General features: G+C 47.4%; 1 protein-coding gene across 1 annotated transcript in view; it reads left to right on the top strand.

Annotated features, from left to right (window-relative positions):
• The window catches only part of STK10 (serine/threonine kinase 10), a 149545-nt gene that overhangs the window by 105127 nt on the left and 30023 nt on the right, over positions 1-14395 (top strand). Inside the window, exons 11-12 of the mRNA XM_050793159.1 lie at positions 6235-6358; positions 6814-6993. Coding sequence (XP_050649116.1) covers positions 6235-6358; positions 6814-6993 — 304 coding nt within the window. The remainder of the gene's footprint in view (positions 1-6234; positions 6359-6813; positions 6994-14395) is intronic.

A 14395-nucleotide genomic window follows, 5' to 3' on the forward strand; every position in this document is an offset into this window, starting at 1 on the left:
TCACCTTCCATTTATCCATCTAACCATCCACCTATCCATCTACTCACTCACCATTCCATCCTTCCCTCCATCTGCCCAAGTATCCGTCTGTTTATCTATCCATCCACCCAATCAGCCATCCATCCATTTATTCTTCCATCCATTTATCTATCCATCCATCTATTTACCTACTCCCTATCTACCTTTCCATCTGTCCACCCAGTCACCCATCCATCCACCCACCCACCCATCTACCCATTCAGCCCTCCACCTATCTACCTAACCATTCATCCATCTATCCATCCATGTATCCACCAACCCACCAGGTTGGAGACAAGGTGGTGACCCAAATAGATAAGGCCATTGCCCTTGTAGAACTTAACACCTAATGGGCCAACATACAGTACACAAGATAATCCCTGATTGTCCTACGTGCCATGAAGGAAGTAACAGGTGACATGATGGTGAGTGCTTGGAGTGGGGAAGGCTGCTGCAAGGGAAGCCCCTGAGCCAGGCCTAAAGGATAAGGGGAGGAGAGCTCAGGGAGCCCAAGGGAAACTGCAGTTGCTGAGACCCTGAGTAATAACTACTCAGCTTCTTTAAGGGGGACTGGTGGAGGGAGACAGGGAGATCTTGACTCTCTGGGCAGGCTCTGGGCTCAGGCTGGGGCAGTGGCCGGGAAGAGGGAAAAACATGGTCAGATTTGACCTACATTTTGGAGGCAAAACCAGTGAGCTGGTGAAGGATTGGAACAGGGAGGAAGGTGTGAGGCGAAGCTGTTTGCTGGGATCCGTCTTTATACTTTTCAGTTCTTCATCCCCCACTTGCAGCCCTCCTTCGGGAGACCCTATTTCCACATTTTGTAAACAAAGGAGGAAACACTGTTTCTGGGCAAGTAAGTCACTTGCCCCGGGTCTTCCAGCTGGGCAGGGGTAAAGCTGGGATTGTAACTGGGTCTGTCTGTGTGAGAATTCCTTCAGGTTTCACTGGACCGTGTAGCTGGCAGGGGTTGGGGGAGCTTAACACTTAGGGACGCCGTGGAGCCACGGAGTTCCCTGGGGGCCAGGCCTTTGCAGGGTAAATTCATGATTAGTGTAGAGAAAATTTTTGGAACATTAATCACATGTTTTTATACATGTGAATTAAAATTTTTAAAATTTTATTTATTTATTTTTATTTTTTGAGACAGAGTCTTGCTGTGTCGCTCAGGCTGGAGTGCAGTGGTGCGATCTCAGCTCAGTGCAACCTCTGCCTCCCGGGTTCAAGCGATTCTCCTGCCTCAGCCTCCTGAGTAGCTGGGACTATAGGTGCCCACCACCACGCCCCACTAATTTTTGTATTTTTAGTAGAGACGGGGTTTCACCATATTGGCCAGGCTGGTCTCGAACTCTTGACCTTGTGATTCGCCCGCCTCGGCCTCCCAAAGTGCTGGAATTACAGGTGTGAGCCACCATGCTCGGCCTAATATTCATATTCTTTTAAAAGCATAAGCATGCAGCCGGGCACAGCAGCACACACCTATAATTTCAGCACTTTGGGAGGCTGAAGTGAGAGGATTACTTGAGCCCAGGAATTCGAGACCATCCTGGGCAACATAGTGTCTCTACAAAAAATTTTAAAATTAGCTGAGCACATACCTATAGTCCCAGATACTCGGGAGGTTGAAGTGGGAGGATCACTTGAGCCTAGGAGGTCAAGGCTGCAGTGAGCTGCGATCATGCCACCACACTCCAGCCTGGGCAACAGAGCAAGACCCTGTCTCTCAAAAATAAATTTTAAAACTAAATTGTAAAAAATAAAAGCATAAGCCAGGCGCATTGGCTCACACCTTTAATCCTAGCACTTTGGGAGACCTAGGCGAATGGATCACCTGAGGTCAGGAGTTCGAGACAAGCCTGGCCAACATGGCAAAACCTGGTCAATACTAAAAATTCAAAAATTAGCCAGGCGTGGTGACGGGCGTCTGTAATCCCAGCTACTCGGGAGGCTGAGACAGGAGAATCACTTGAATCCAGGAGGCGGAGGTTACAGTGAGCCGAGATTATGCCACTGCACTCCATCCTGGGCGACAGAGTGAGATTCTGTCTCAGAATAAAAATAAAAATAAATAAATAGATAAATAAGCCAAAACCAAATAAAAGTAGTTTTAGATGTTCTGGATCACTTCTCCCTCTGGGAACAGGGGGAGGAAAGACAGATTTTTCACTAGTTAGTGTGGTATCTGCATACACCACACACACACACACACACACACACACACGTGTCATCTGTGTGGATTGGGAGGCTAGGGCACAGGTTGTTTTGGCAGATGACACCACCTTCTGTTGTCACGGTCACCTGAGAGGCACTCTGGACTCTGAGCTTCAGCCTCAAGAGGTGGGTTTTCATCTCCTCCCCTCTGGGCAATTGAAGTTCCCAGGGATAGAATTCTAGATTGGCCACACCCCATGAAGAAGCAGTGCTCTCCGGCCCTGGCTGTGGGTCCCCACCCACCTCCTAAGCAGAGCAGCTGTGTGCTACTCAGGGTCAAAAGGTGAGACTTGAGGAGGTGAAGAGGTGCTCGTCAGGAACCAGGGTTTTCTCGTTTGCCTGCCATGGTCTGGAGGTCTGAGCAGCTGTAAACCAGGCCAGGCTGCCAGACGCCAGGGGTGTGGCTGGCCCTGATCATTCCCTGCTGGCCCAGGCCCCTGGCCATACCTGAGCCCTGGCATTTTTGGAGAACTGGGTCACACCTCGGCTTTTGAACTATGTGGTTGAGCATTTATCACATTCCCAGACTGACGAGGCTTCCGGGCAGAGCTCCTCCTGTCCCTCCCTAAAACCGCTTCTGCCGTTCCCTTGCCCTTGAGTCCCAGTCTTCTCCTTGCCTGCCTTTTCTTCTGAGAGCGCAGGTGGGCCAGGGAGTGCTAGAGTCTGGCTGCCTGCCTTCTTTCTGTACTCCTTTTTATGCTTTTTGTCAATTCTCTAAACCTTAGTTTCTCTTGAGTCAGGATTTCCGTTTCCTCATTAACACTCTCAAAAACTGCCTCTTCTCTTCTCGCTTTCCAGAGAAGCGGAGGCTTAGTCTTCCCTCTGCGGCCGTAGAAAGCACCTCTGGCTGTTCCCAGAGGCAGGGCAGCCATTGCCTCTTCTTCCTTGGTAGAATTCGAGCAGTTGCCACTTACAGAGTGCTGGTCATGTGCCACGTGGGCACGTGACCTGTGTCATCTCATTTATCCCTCAAAGGACCCAAGAGGTAAAGATCGTTAGCCTCATTTTGCAGAGGAGGGAATGAGTGCCACGAGGATGAGTGACTCTCCAAGAGGTCACCCAGCTGGAAAGCTGACTGAGCCTAGATTCAGACGGGCGCTGTGACCCCAGAGAATGTGCTTGGCCTCACTGCACTGCCCAACCCCTCCTTGTGCTGCTCTTGGGGGGCAGTTCTGTAAGCAGTTATGGTCCCTCTGAGCCATGAGGAAGGCCGCTGGGGTCAGCGTGGCCTCATGGGAATCAGCATGGCGCTGCACTGGACTAGGACACAGGCCTCACGGACCCCGACCCCGAGAGGCCGCCAGGAGCCCCCAGCTCAGTCAGGATGCCCAGGTTCTTTCTGTAGTAGTTTGATTTTTTTTCTTTTTTTCTGATTATATAAATGACATGTGGCAGTTTTTTCTTTTTTTTTTTTTTTTTTTTTTTTTTGAAGCAGAGTCTGACAGAGTGCAGTGGCACAATCTCGGCTCACTGCAACCTCTGCCTCCCAGATTCACACCGTTCTCCTGCCTCAGCCTCCAAGCAGCTGGGATTACAGGTGTGCAGCACCACACCTGGCTAATTTTTGTATTTCTAGTAGATGGGGTTTCACCATGTTGGCCAGGCTGGTTTTGAACTCCTGACCTCAAATGATCCGCCAACCTCGGCCTCCCAAAGTGCTGGGATTACAGGTGTGAGCCACCGCACCCGGCCTACATAGCAATTTTTAATGGATTTGCTCATTAAGAAACATGGTTAACACTTGGGGCTTATCCCTCCAATATTTTTTCTGTGAGTACACACATATACGTACTGGCAATATAGATACAAAATTAGGGCATGTGGCTTAGGTCAATTTTTTTTCTTTTTTTAACACAGGATCTTGCTCTGTTGCCCAGGCTGGAGTGCAAGTGGCATAGTCATGGCTCACTGCAGCCTGGACCTCCTGGGCTCAAGTAATCTTCCAGCCTCAGCCTTTTAAGTAGCTGGGACCACACAGATGCACCCCCACGCCCAGCTAATTTTTGTCTTTTGCGCAGAGATGAGGTCTCACTGTGTTGCCCAGGCTGCTCTCGAACTCCTGAGCTCAAGTGATCCTCCCAACTCAGCCTCCCAAAGTGCTGGGATTATAGGCATGGGCCACCAAGCATGGCCTATGTAAAATTTTTATTATATATTTTTTAGCAGGTAATAAAGGTTGAACATCCCAAATCAAAAAATCCAAAATCCAAAATGCTCCAAAATCTGCAACTTTTTGAGCACTGACATCAGATTCTCACTGGAACATTTCAGACTTCAGATTTTCAGATTAGGGTTGCTCATTCAGTAAGTATAATATTTTAAAATCTAACAAAATCTGAAACCCAAAACACTTTTGGTCCCAAGGTTTTTCAGTAAAGGATACTCGACCTGTATAAGATCATGGTTCAAAATTTTTTTTAAAAAGGAAAGAAGATAAACAGTGAAAAATTTTCCTCCCTCATTTTCCTACCAGAAATCCAGTTCTCTTTCCTGTGTTAATGTTTTATGGTTTAATCCTTCCCGAGATACTAGAAAAGTAAACAATACATATATGTGTGTACAGACACATATTGTTGTCCTTTTTTCTCCCAGATAAGATGGCATAAGAGACCTATTCTTTAATGTCTTGCTTTTTTTTTTAACCTAGAGATTATTCCATATCTGTTCATAAATATTATTATTATTATTATTTGAGACAGAGTTTTGCTCTTGTTACCCAGGCTGGAGTGCAATGGCACAATCTCAGCTCACTACAGACTCCGCCTCCCGGGTTTAGGTGATTCTCCTGCCTCAGCCTCCCGAGTAGCCGCGATTACAGGCGCGCACCCCCACGCCTGGCTAATTTTGTATTTTTAGTAGAGACGGGGTTCTCCACGTTGGTCAGGTTGGTCTTGAACTCCCGACCTCAGGTGATCCGCCCTCCTTGGCCTCCCAAAGTGCTGGAATTACAGGTGTGAGCCACCGTGCCTGACTGAATCATTTTTATTTTTAATAGATGTTTCCTTATGTAATTAAACATTTTCTAAAACTTGAATTTTTTAAAGTTGTATGGAATTCCATCATACCAATGTACTTTATTTACATAGACCTATATTGATGGACATTTGCTTCCAATTTTTTACTAAATAACATTGATTTTAAATAATTGCATATTCTTTTTTTTTTTTTTTGTGGTGGTGTTGTTGAGATGGAGTTTCGCTCTTGTAGCCCAGGCTGGAGTGCAGTGGCATGTCTCGGCTCACTACAGCCTCCACCTCCCAGGTTCAAGTGATTCTCCTGCCTCAGCCTCCTGAGTAGCTGGGAGTACAGGCGCATGCCACTATGTCCAGCTAATTTTTGTATTTTTAGTAGAAGTGGGGTTTCGCTGTGTTGGCCAGGCTGGTCTCAAACTCCAGACCTCAGGTGATTCTTCTGCTTTGGCCTCCCAAAGTGCTGGGATTACAGGTGTGAGCCACCATGCCTGGCTGACTATTGTTATTCAGTGGTCTTGTGCATCGATAAATATTTCTTTAAAATCAGTATCCAGAAGTGAAACTACTGTGTCAAAAGACATAAACTTATGACCAAATTGTCCTCCAGAAATATACCAGTTTCTACCGTCAAATTTTCTACATCATGAAAATGTAGTTTCTACACAAATTTTCTGCATCATGTTTTCTACATCATGACATTGTGGTTTCTTTTTCATTTGTCTTTTATATCTATATAGGTGATTCTAAAATTTCTTTTTATCTTTTGCTTCATGTCTGTTCATGTTCTTTGCCACTTTTTTTGGTTAGGATAGTGTTCCTTTTTATTGATTTGTAGGTACTCTTTATTTATTAAGATTATTAAGGTTTTGTCTGTCAATAAATATCAAATGAAGCCTGAGTTCTAGTCATGCCTATGACCAAGACTTGTGTGATTTTGCTCCATGATCCAACCCTCAGTGTTCCAAGCTGCAAATATTGTGATCCCTGAGGCCAGTTTCTTACTGTGACATATCTGTATCCTTTAACCTTTCAGGCGCCAGGAACTCCGAGAGCTTCGGCTGCTCCAGAAGGAAGAGCATCGGAACCAGACCCAGCTGAGTAACAAGCATGAGCTGCAGCTGGAGCAAATGCACAAACGTTTTGAACAGGAAATCAACGTGAGTGCGAGAAAAGATGGGACCCTGGAGGGCTTCTTGCCTCTGTGTGTGCTCTCAGAGGAAGCTACATAGTGGGAATGATTGGGTAGTGAAGAGTAATTTACAACAATTGCCCAATTCCTGGAGGCTTCCTGATCTTGTTAGGCGGTGACTTGTTAACACAGAACCCCGTGAAGGTCACAGTGATCCCGAGTCCCACGGGAGGATCTCCAGAGGGCAAATAACCTTTACTGAGCACCGTGCAACAACACATGGTCTGGTCTCCCGTTTGCAGATGAGGAAATGGAGACTCGGGCCAAGCAACTTGCCCCGGGTCACACAGCAAGCGGGTGGTGGAGCTGGGATTCAAGCCTAGGTCTGATCACAGGCTCTGAGTTCTCCCCATCCCAATCCCCATGTCCCTTCTAGGTACAAAGTGACTTTGCTGAATTTCTCGGAATTTCTGCTCCTTTCAGGCCAAGAAGAAGTTCTTTGACGTGGAATTAGAGAACCTGGAGCGTCAGCAGAAGCAGCAAGTGGAGAAGATGGAGCAAGACCATGCCGTACGCCGCCGGGAAGAGGCCAAGCGGATCCGCCTGGAGCAGGATCGGGACTACGCCAGGTTCCAAGAGCAGCTCAAACTGATGAAGAAAGAGGTGAGTATGTGCTGGGCGGGGGCAGGGGCAGCTCGGAGTATTAGGGCCTTCTTGGTTGCAAGTGATCATGGCCCCAGCTCAACCTCACCTTGGCAACAAAGGGGTGTGGCTAAAGAGCTCGGGAGCAGGTGAGGCTGGATCTGTGTGCCCGAGCTGTGCCATGAGGAGCCACTTCTCCATCCTGTGAACTCTGCTTTCCTCTGTGTTGCTGTGGCTTAGGGCAGGCCCTCACTGTGTGGCCTCAGGCAGCTTCCTTTACATCCTCCCAGCTTAGCAACCCCTGCCGAGAAAGAGCAGGGAATAAGGAAGGGCTGGTGGCCCAGGGGAATTTGAGATGCTGTTCCCAGAAGGGCCGGTGGGTGCTGGGTGGGTGGGCACATACAGCATGCCCTCTACGCTCCACCCTCTCTACCTCCTCCTTCTCCCCGAGTTGGAAGGGGAAGGGGAGGGTGGAAGGAGGAGTCTGGTCCTGAGGCACATCTCATGGGCTGCTCTGCGAGAGGCATCTGGGCATCAAAGAACAGCCCATGCCTCCCTTTTTGGAGGACGGAGACAAGCAGGAACACCAGGGCAGGCTGTCCCCAGTCTCCCAGCTGGGAGCAGTGGATGAGCAGCCTCTGAGGGTGGTCCTCAGGACCTCAGAGCCCAGATTCCAGGCTTTACCATGGTGGGCATGACATTTGGGGCGTCCCAGAGGCCGTGGGCAGCTGCCTCTGGGAGCCAGGGCTCCTGGCCAGCTGAGCAGCTGAGGCAGTCACCTTAAGCACAGATGTACCTCGGAGATACCGCGGGTTTGGTTCCATACCCCTGCAATAAAGTGGATAAAAAATAAAGCCAGTCAGTTTTCAGTAAACCATGCTGTGCGCAGATGTGCTGTCACCTGGGCTTTGTGGCTCCATTTTTAGAGCACAGGCAGAGTAGATTTAGCCTGATTTTTTTTTTTTTTTTGGAGATGGAGTCTTGCTCTGTCACCCAGGCTGGAGTGCAGTGGTGCAGTCTCGGCTCACTGCAACCTCTGCCTCCTGGGTTCAAGCAGTCGTTCTGCCTCAGCCTCCCAAGGAGCTGGGACTGCAGACGTGCACCACCACACTTGGCTAATTTTTGTATTTTTAGTAGAGATGGGGTTTCACCATATTGGCCAGGCTGGTCTCAAACTTCTGACCTCATGATCTGCCCACCTCGGCCTCTCAAAGTGGTGGGATTACAGGCGTGAGCCACCATGCCCAACTTAGCATGATTCTTAAGGGCCCCTAGGATTTTCAAAATGGTAAATGAGCATTGGCTTCAACTTCAAGTCATCATCAGCATTAACCCCTAACAAGAGAATCAGCCTGTCCTTTGAAGCTTTGAAGCCAGGCATTGACTTCTCCTCTGTAGCTTTGAGAGTCCTAGATGGCATCTTCTACCCAGAGAAAGCTGTTTCATCTACACTGAAAATCTGTTGTTTAGTGCAGCCACTTTCATCAATGATCTTAGCTAAGTCTTCAGGATAACTCACTGCAGCTTCTGCGTCAGCACTTGCTCTGTACCTTGCACTTCCATGTTACGGAGCTGGCATCTTTTCTTGAACATCATGAACCAGCCTCTGCTAGCTTCCAGCCTTTCTTCTTCAGCTTCCTCACCTCTCTCAGCCTTCACAGAATTGAAGAGTTAGGGCCTTGCCCTGGATTGGGCTTTGGCATAAGGGAGTGTTGTAGCTGGTTTATCTTCTACCCAGATCACTCAAACTTTATCTCAGCATAGGCCATTTTGCTTTCTCATCATTCATGTTCATTGGAGTAGCAGCACCTTTATCTTTCGAGAACTTTTCCTTTGTATTCACAACTTGGCTGACCGTCTGGTGTAGGAGGCCTAGCTTTTGACCCAGTAAGTTTTCTCCATGCCTTTCTCACTGAGCTTCATCATTTCTAGCTTTTGATTTAAAGTGAGAGACGTGGCAACTCCTGCTTTCACGTGAACACTTGGAGGCCATTGTAGGGATATTCATTGGCCTCATTTCAATATCGTTGTGTCTCAGAGAATAGGGAGGCCTGAGGAGAGGGGAAGAGACGGGGGAAAGGCCAGTCTGTGGAGCAGTCAGGTCACATTCAACATCTATTGATTACGTTTGCTGTCTTATATGGGCTCGTGGCACCCTATAACAATTACAGTAGTGACGTCAGAGGTCACTCATCACAGGTCGTCATGATAGAGATAATAATAATGAAAAAATGTGAAATATTGCGAGAATTACCAAAACGTGGACGGGAAGTGAGAACATGCTTTTGGAAAAATGACGCTGATAGACTTGCTCGACACAGAGTTGCCACAAACCTTCAATTTGTAAAAATCACAGTGTCTGCAAAGTGTAATAAAGTGAAGCATGAAAAAATGAGGTATACCTGCACAACATTTCAGAGGACCCAAGAACTCAGTCATCAAGATAAAAAAAATGTTAATGCAGCCGGGCGCTGTGGCTCACACTTGTAATCCCAGCACTTTGGGAGGCCCAGCCGGGCGGATCACTTGAGGTCAGGAGTTCAAAACCAGTCTGGCCAACATGGTGAAACCGCATCTTTACTAAAAATACAAAAAAATTAGTTGGGCGTGATGGCAGGTGCCTTAATCCCAGCTACTCGGGAGGCTGAGCAGGAGAATTGCTCGAACCCAGGAGGCAGAGGTTACAGTGAGCCGAGATCACACCATTGCAATCCAGCCTGCTCAACAAGAGCAAAACTCCGTCTCAAATATATATATATTCTGTTCATTCCTGGATTTGTTAATTTCCAGAGAAGCCAGACAAACAAACAAAAAGTCCAATATTGAATAAATAAAACAGCTACCAACATGCTAGGGAAGCATATAGACTGGCTGACTAGAGATCCAGAGAGATCTGCTTTAGACGGGTCTGGGAAAGCCTCTCAGTGTTTGACGTGTAAACTGAGTACAGAAGGATGCTGGCAGGCCTAAGAACCTTCTAGGAGGGTGGGACAGCACCTGCAAAGGCCCTGAGGTAGGGGAAAGAGCTTGGAGTGTTCAAAGAGCTGGAAAACCATCCATGTAGCAGGCGCTTAGGAAGCAAAGGGGAGATTGGCACAAGGTGGAATCAGACAGGTAGGGCAGAGACCAGCTCACGCAGGGCAGTGGGCCACAGGCAGGAGTGTGCTATTTTAATAATCCTGTTAACGTCCAGTCCTTACATAGATGTTGTAGCATTAAATGAGAAGTACATTCAGGGTTAGACCCAGTATCTGCTCGGAATAAGAGCTGGGTAGATGCCCATTCCCTCCTTGGCTCTGTGCCGTGTCACATGTGCACACCTCGTGTATGTATGTGTGTGTGTATAAGGACTTGTAAGAGTGGAAGAGAGAGGAGGCGACTGAGGAAGTTGCCTAGTTTAGGAGGGGGTGGGGGAAGCCACAGATCTCCTCACCCTTTCCCAGAACGTGCCCTTAACAAAGTTGGACCTCCTCACCAGCAGGGTTCCAGGAAGGCTCTCAAGCCTGCCGCTGAACGCTGAGGCAGAGTGTGGGATCTGGCACCTGGGGTTCTAATCACATTCAGTTTTTTAAAATATCTTTTTCTATGGGTGTTTTTCTTCAAGAAGTTTTCATGGAAAGAAAAAGCTTAACTTCTTTGCTCTTTTGGCTTTTTTTTTTTTTTTAAATGATAAGACTGGAGTGCAGTGGTGCAATCACAGGTCACTGCAGCCTTGAACTCCTGGGCTCAAGTGATCCTCCTGCCTAGGCCTCCTGGGTATTTGGGACCCTGCTAATGTTTTAAAAAAATTTTTTTGTAGGAATAGGGGTCTCACTTATTTGCCCAGGCTGGTCTTGAATTCCTGGCCTCAAGTGATCCTCCTGCCTCGGCCTCCCAAAGTGTTGGGATTACAGGTGTGAGCCATTGCACCCAGACTCTTTTGGCTTTTTGAGGAGGACAGGGCTCACACCATTTAGTAAGATGGTGTCCCAGGTACTGGTCTTTTGTGTAGACAAACTTGCTTGCTTTGATTCTGCTGCTTACTTGTGTAACAGATAGCGATGGCAGGAGGCCAGCGAGAGGCTTTGCCCCATAGCAACCCCAGATATCCCAGATGGCACTGTCTTGCCATTGCCTACTCCACGCTCCTAAGAACTCCTTCTCTATTCCAAAGGTCACCTCTGTGAGGGCTGCAAGGTGCTGGGTGAGGAAGTAGGAATTCCAAGTAGGAATGGGAGGTCTGGCTCATTGCCCTTGACATAGTGGTCAGGATGCAGCAGCAGGGGTGAAGGACAAAATTAGAAGGGATGAGGCCCTCCCAGGTGAGCAGCCTCTGAACTTCCTACAGATGCATCAGCGATTCCAGTGCCGCAACAGAGTAATTCACACATGGATGCTGGAGAGGGAGACCATACACAGATGCAACAGGCACTTTCCTTTAACCAGCCCAGAGCAAGGAAGAGTGTACCTGTCCATTTCCCTACGATCCATTCAGTGTGAGAGAGCATGTCATAATTTAAATTCAGGCATGGAAAACACACACCAAAAAAATAAAATAAAATAAAATGTGAGAAGCCTCCTGGGACTCTCTTCAGAATTACAGCAATTGGTGTGGAATATTTATCATGCTAATCACTTTTCAATAAGGAGATATGGATATAGGAAAAATAATTATTAGCAAGGTAGTTGAGCAGGGACCTATTTATTCTTCATGTCAATTTTTTTTTTTTTTTTTTTTTTGAGACGGAGGCTTGCTCTGTCACCCAGGCTGGAGTGCAGTGGCGCTGTCTCGGCTCACTGCAAGCTCTGCCTCCTGGGTTCACGCCATTCTCCTGCCCCAGCCTCCCGAGTAGCTGGAACTACAGGCACCCGCCACCATGCCTGGCTAATTTTTTATATTTTTAGTAGAGACGGGGTTTCACTGTGTTAACCAGGATGGTCTCAATCTCCTGACCTCGTGATCCGCCCACCTTGGCCTCCCAAAGTGCTGGGAGCCACAGGCGTGAGCCACCGCACCCGGCCATTCATGTCAATTTCAAGTAATTTACTACATCTTCCTGTATATATGCATATATGCATATACAATTAATGTGGATACATTCTCACACTCTGTAAGAAGGGACTTGATGGTCTGCTACTCAGTTCCTATAAACCCAGTAATCTTTAGCATCCATGAGAAACTGGCTTGACAGTTGTAACTCCTTAGATCACTGAAATTGGAAAACAAACCTAACCAGTCTTGAAGGAAATCTTTCCAGAACTCTGTTTCCCTGCCTTCCCAGGCAAAGCTCATTAAACAGAATGTAGCTATTAAATAGTTTGGATCTCCATAACACCACAGAATTGTAACCCTCAAAGGATCCCTAAAGAAATTTTAGTCGAAAGCCAGATTGTTTTTCCTGATGAGAAAATAAGGAACTCTAACGAGTTCAATAACTTTTCTGAAGACACGTAGCTGGACTAGAATGCAGGTTTTCCGACATCCAGCAGAATGCAGTTCCCCTGCCCCTGCCTCTCAGTAGATCTCAGCGGGAGAGCAGTGCTGGTACGTGAATGTCCTCGGGGGATACCGATGGATGGAAGTCCTGTGCCCCTTTGTCAAGTGGCCCCATGTGACTCTACTTTTACTGTTCCTTTGCCTTCGCCCTCCGTGGTCAATGGTGTGACGTTTCTTAGTGTTTTCGGTGCCTTTGGCAGAAATCCTTTACTAAACTGCTGCTTCTAATCTTCTGTCCTGGAAAATCAAGAAATCATGCTTGAAACAGCACAGTTTTAAGCTCATGAGGCCTTTAAATTGTATGATGCCTGAGATGGTGCTGTCGAAAGGCATTTTGGCAGACACCACCGCCAGATGCTGAACTAGGGTTATATAGCATCTCCAAGGCGACCCTTTGATGTGGAAGCAGAAGTGGCACAAATAAGATTTTAGATATTTTACTAGGACTTCTAAGACAATGATCCTCAACCAGGGACTGCTTTGTTCCATAGGGGCGGCCAATTGGCAATATCTAGAAACATTTTGGTTGTCAGCACTGGGGAAACAAGGGAGAGGTGCTACTGGCATTGAGCAGGTAGAAGCCAGGGATGCTGCTAACTTCCTAAAATGCACAGGACAACCCCCACAACGAATGCACAGGGCAGCCCCCACAATAAAGAATTCTCCACCCACAAGGTCAGTAGTGCTGAAGTTGCAAAACCCTGATCTACGACCATTAAGGCCAAAGAACCTAGGAGAAGGATTCAGATTACAAATCTAAGACCATGAAAAAAAAAATCCAAGAATTGAAAGAAGAGACAATGAAGAACAGCTGCTGGGATTTTGGGGTCAGATGCTAAGTGCATGTTTGACTTTATGAGAGACTGCCAGACTGTTCCAAAAAGGGCTGGATCATTTTACGTCACAACAAGGTGCAAGAGTTCCAGTTGCTCCATGTTCTCATCAGCACTTGCAACTGTCAGGTTTTTTAGCCATTCTGATGGGTGTGAAGTGGTGTTTCACTGTGGTTTTTAATTCACATTTCACTAACAACTAATGATTTGAGTATCTTTTTGTGTGCTCACTTGCTACCCGTAAGTATTTATTTTATTTTATTTTATTTTATTTTATTTATTTATTTTGAGATACAGTTTTGCTCTTGTTGCCCAGACTGGAGTGCACTGGCGCAATCTCGGCTCACTGCAAGCAAGCTCCGCCTCCCAGATTCACGCCATTCTCCTGCCTCAGCCTCCCTAGTAGCTGGGACAACAGGCGCCCGCCACCACGCCCAGCTGATTTTTTGTATTTTCAGTAGAGACAGGGTTTCACCGTGTTAGCCAGGATGGTCTCGATCTCCTGACCTCAAGTGATCCACCTGCCTCGGCCTCCCAAAGTGCTGGGATTACAGGCATGAGCCTCAGCACCCGGCGCTTTTTATTTTTTTATTGCTTTATTGTGCTAGCCAGGACCTCCAGCAGGATGTTGAATAGGACTAGTAGAGAGGACTTCTTTGCCTTGTTCCCCATTTTAAGGGGAAGGCATTCAATATTTCATCATTAAGTATGATGTTAGCAATAGCGCTTTTTATTGCTGCCCTCATCGGATTAAGAAAGTCTCTTTCTACAGACGCAGAAGCTGAGGTTAAAAAAAAGAAAGAAAAGAGGCCGGGCGCGGTGGCTCACGCCTGTAATCCCAGCACTTTGGGAGGCCGAGGTAGGTGGATCACAGGGTCAGGAGATCGAGACCATCCTGGCTAACACGGTGAAACCCCGTCTCTACTAAAAATACAAAAAATTAACTGGGTGTGGCGGCGGGCGCCTGTAGTCCCAGCTACTCGGGAGGCTGAAGCAGGAGAATGGCGTGAACCTGGGAGGCGGAGCTTGCAGTGAGCTGAGATTACGCCACTGCATTCCAGCCTGGGTGACAGAGCGAGACTCCGTATCAGAAAAGAAAGAAAAGAAAAACATT

The sequence above is a fragment of the Macaca thibetana genome, chromosome 6 (genome assembly GCF_024542745.1).
Source record: "Macaca thibetana thibetana isolate TM-01 chromosome 6, ASM2454274v1, whole genome shotgun sequence".
NCBI lineage: Eukaryota > Metazoa > Chordata > Mammalia > Primates > Cercopithecidae > Macaca > Macaca thibetana.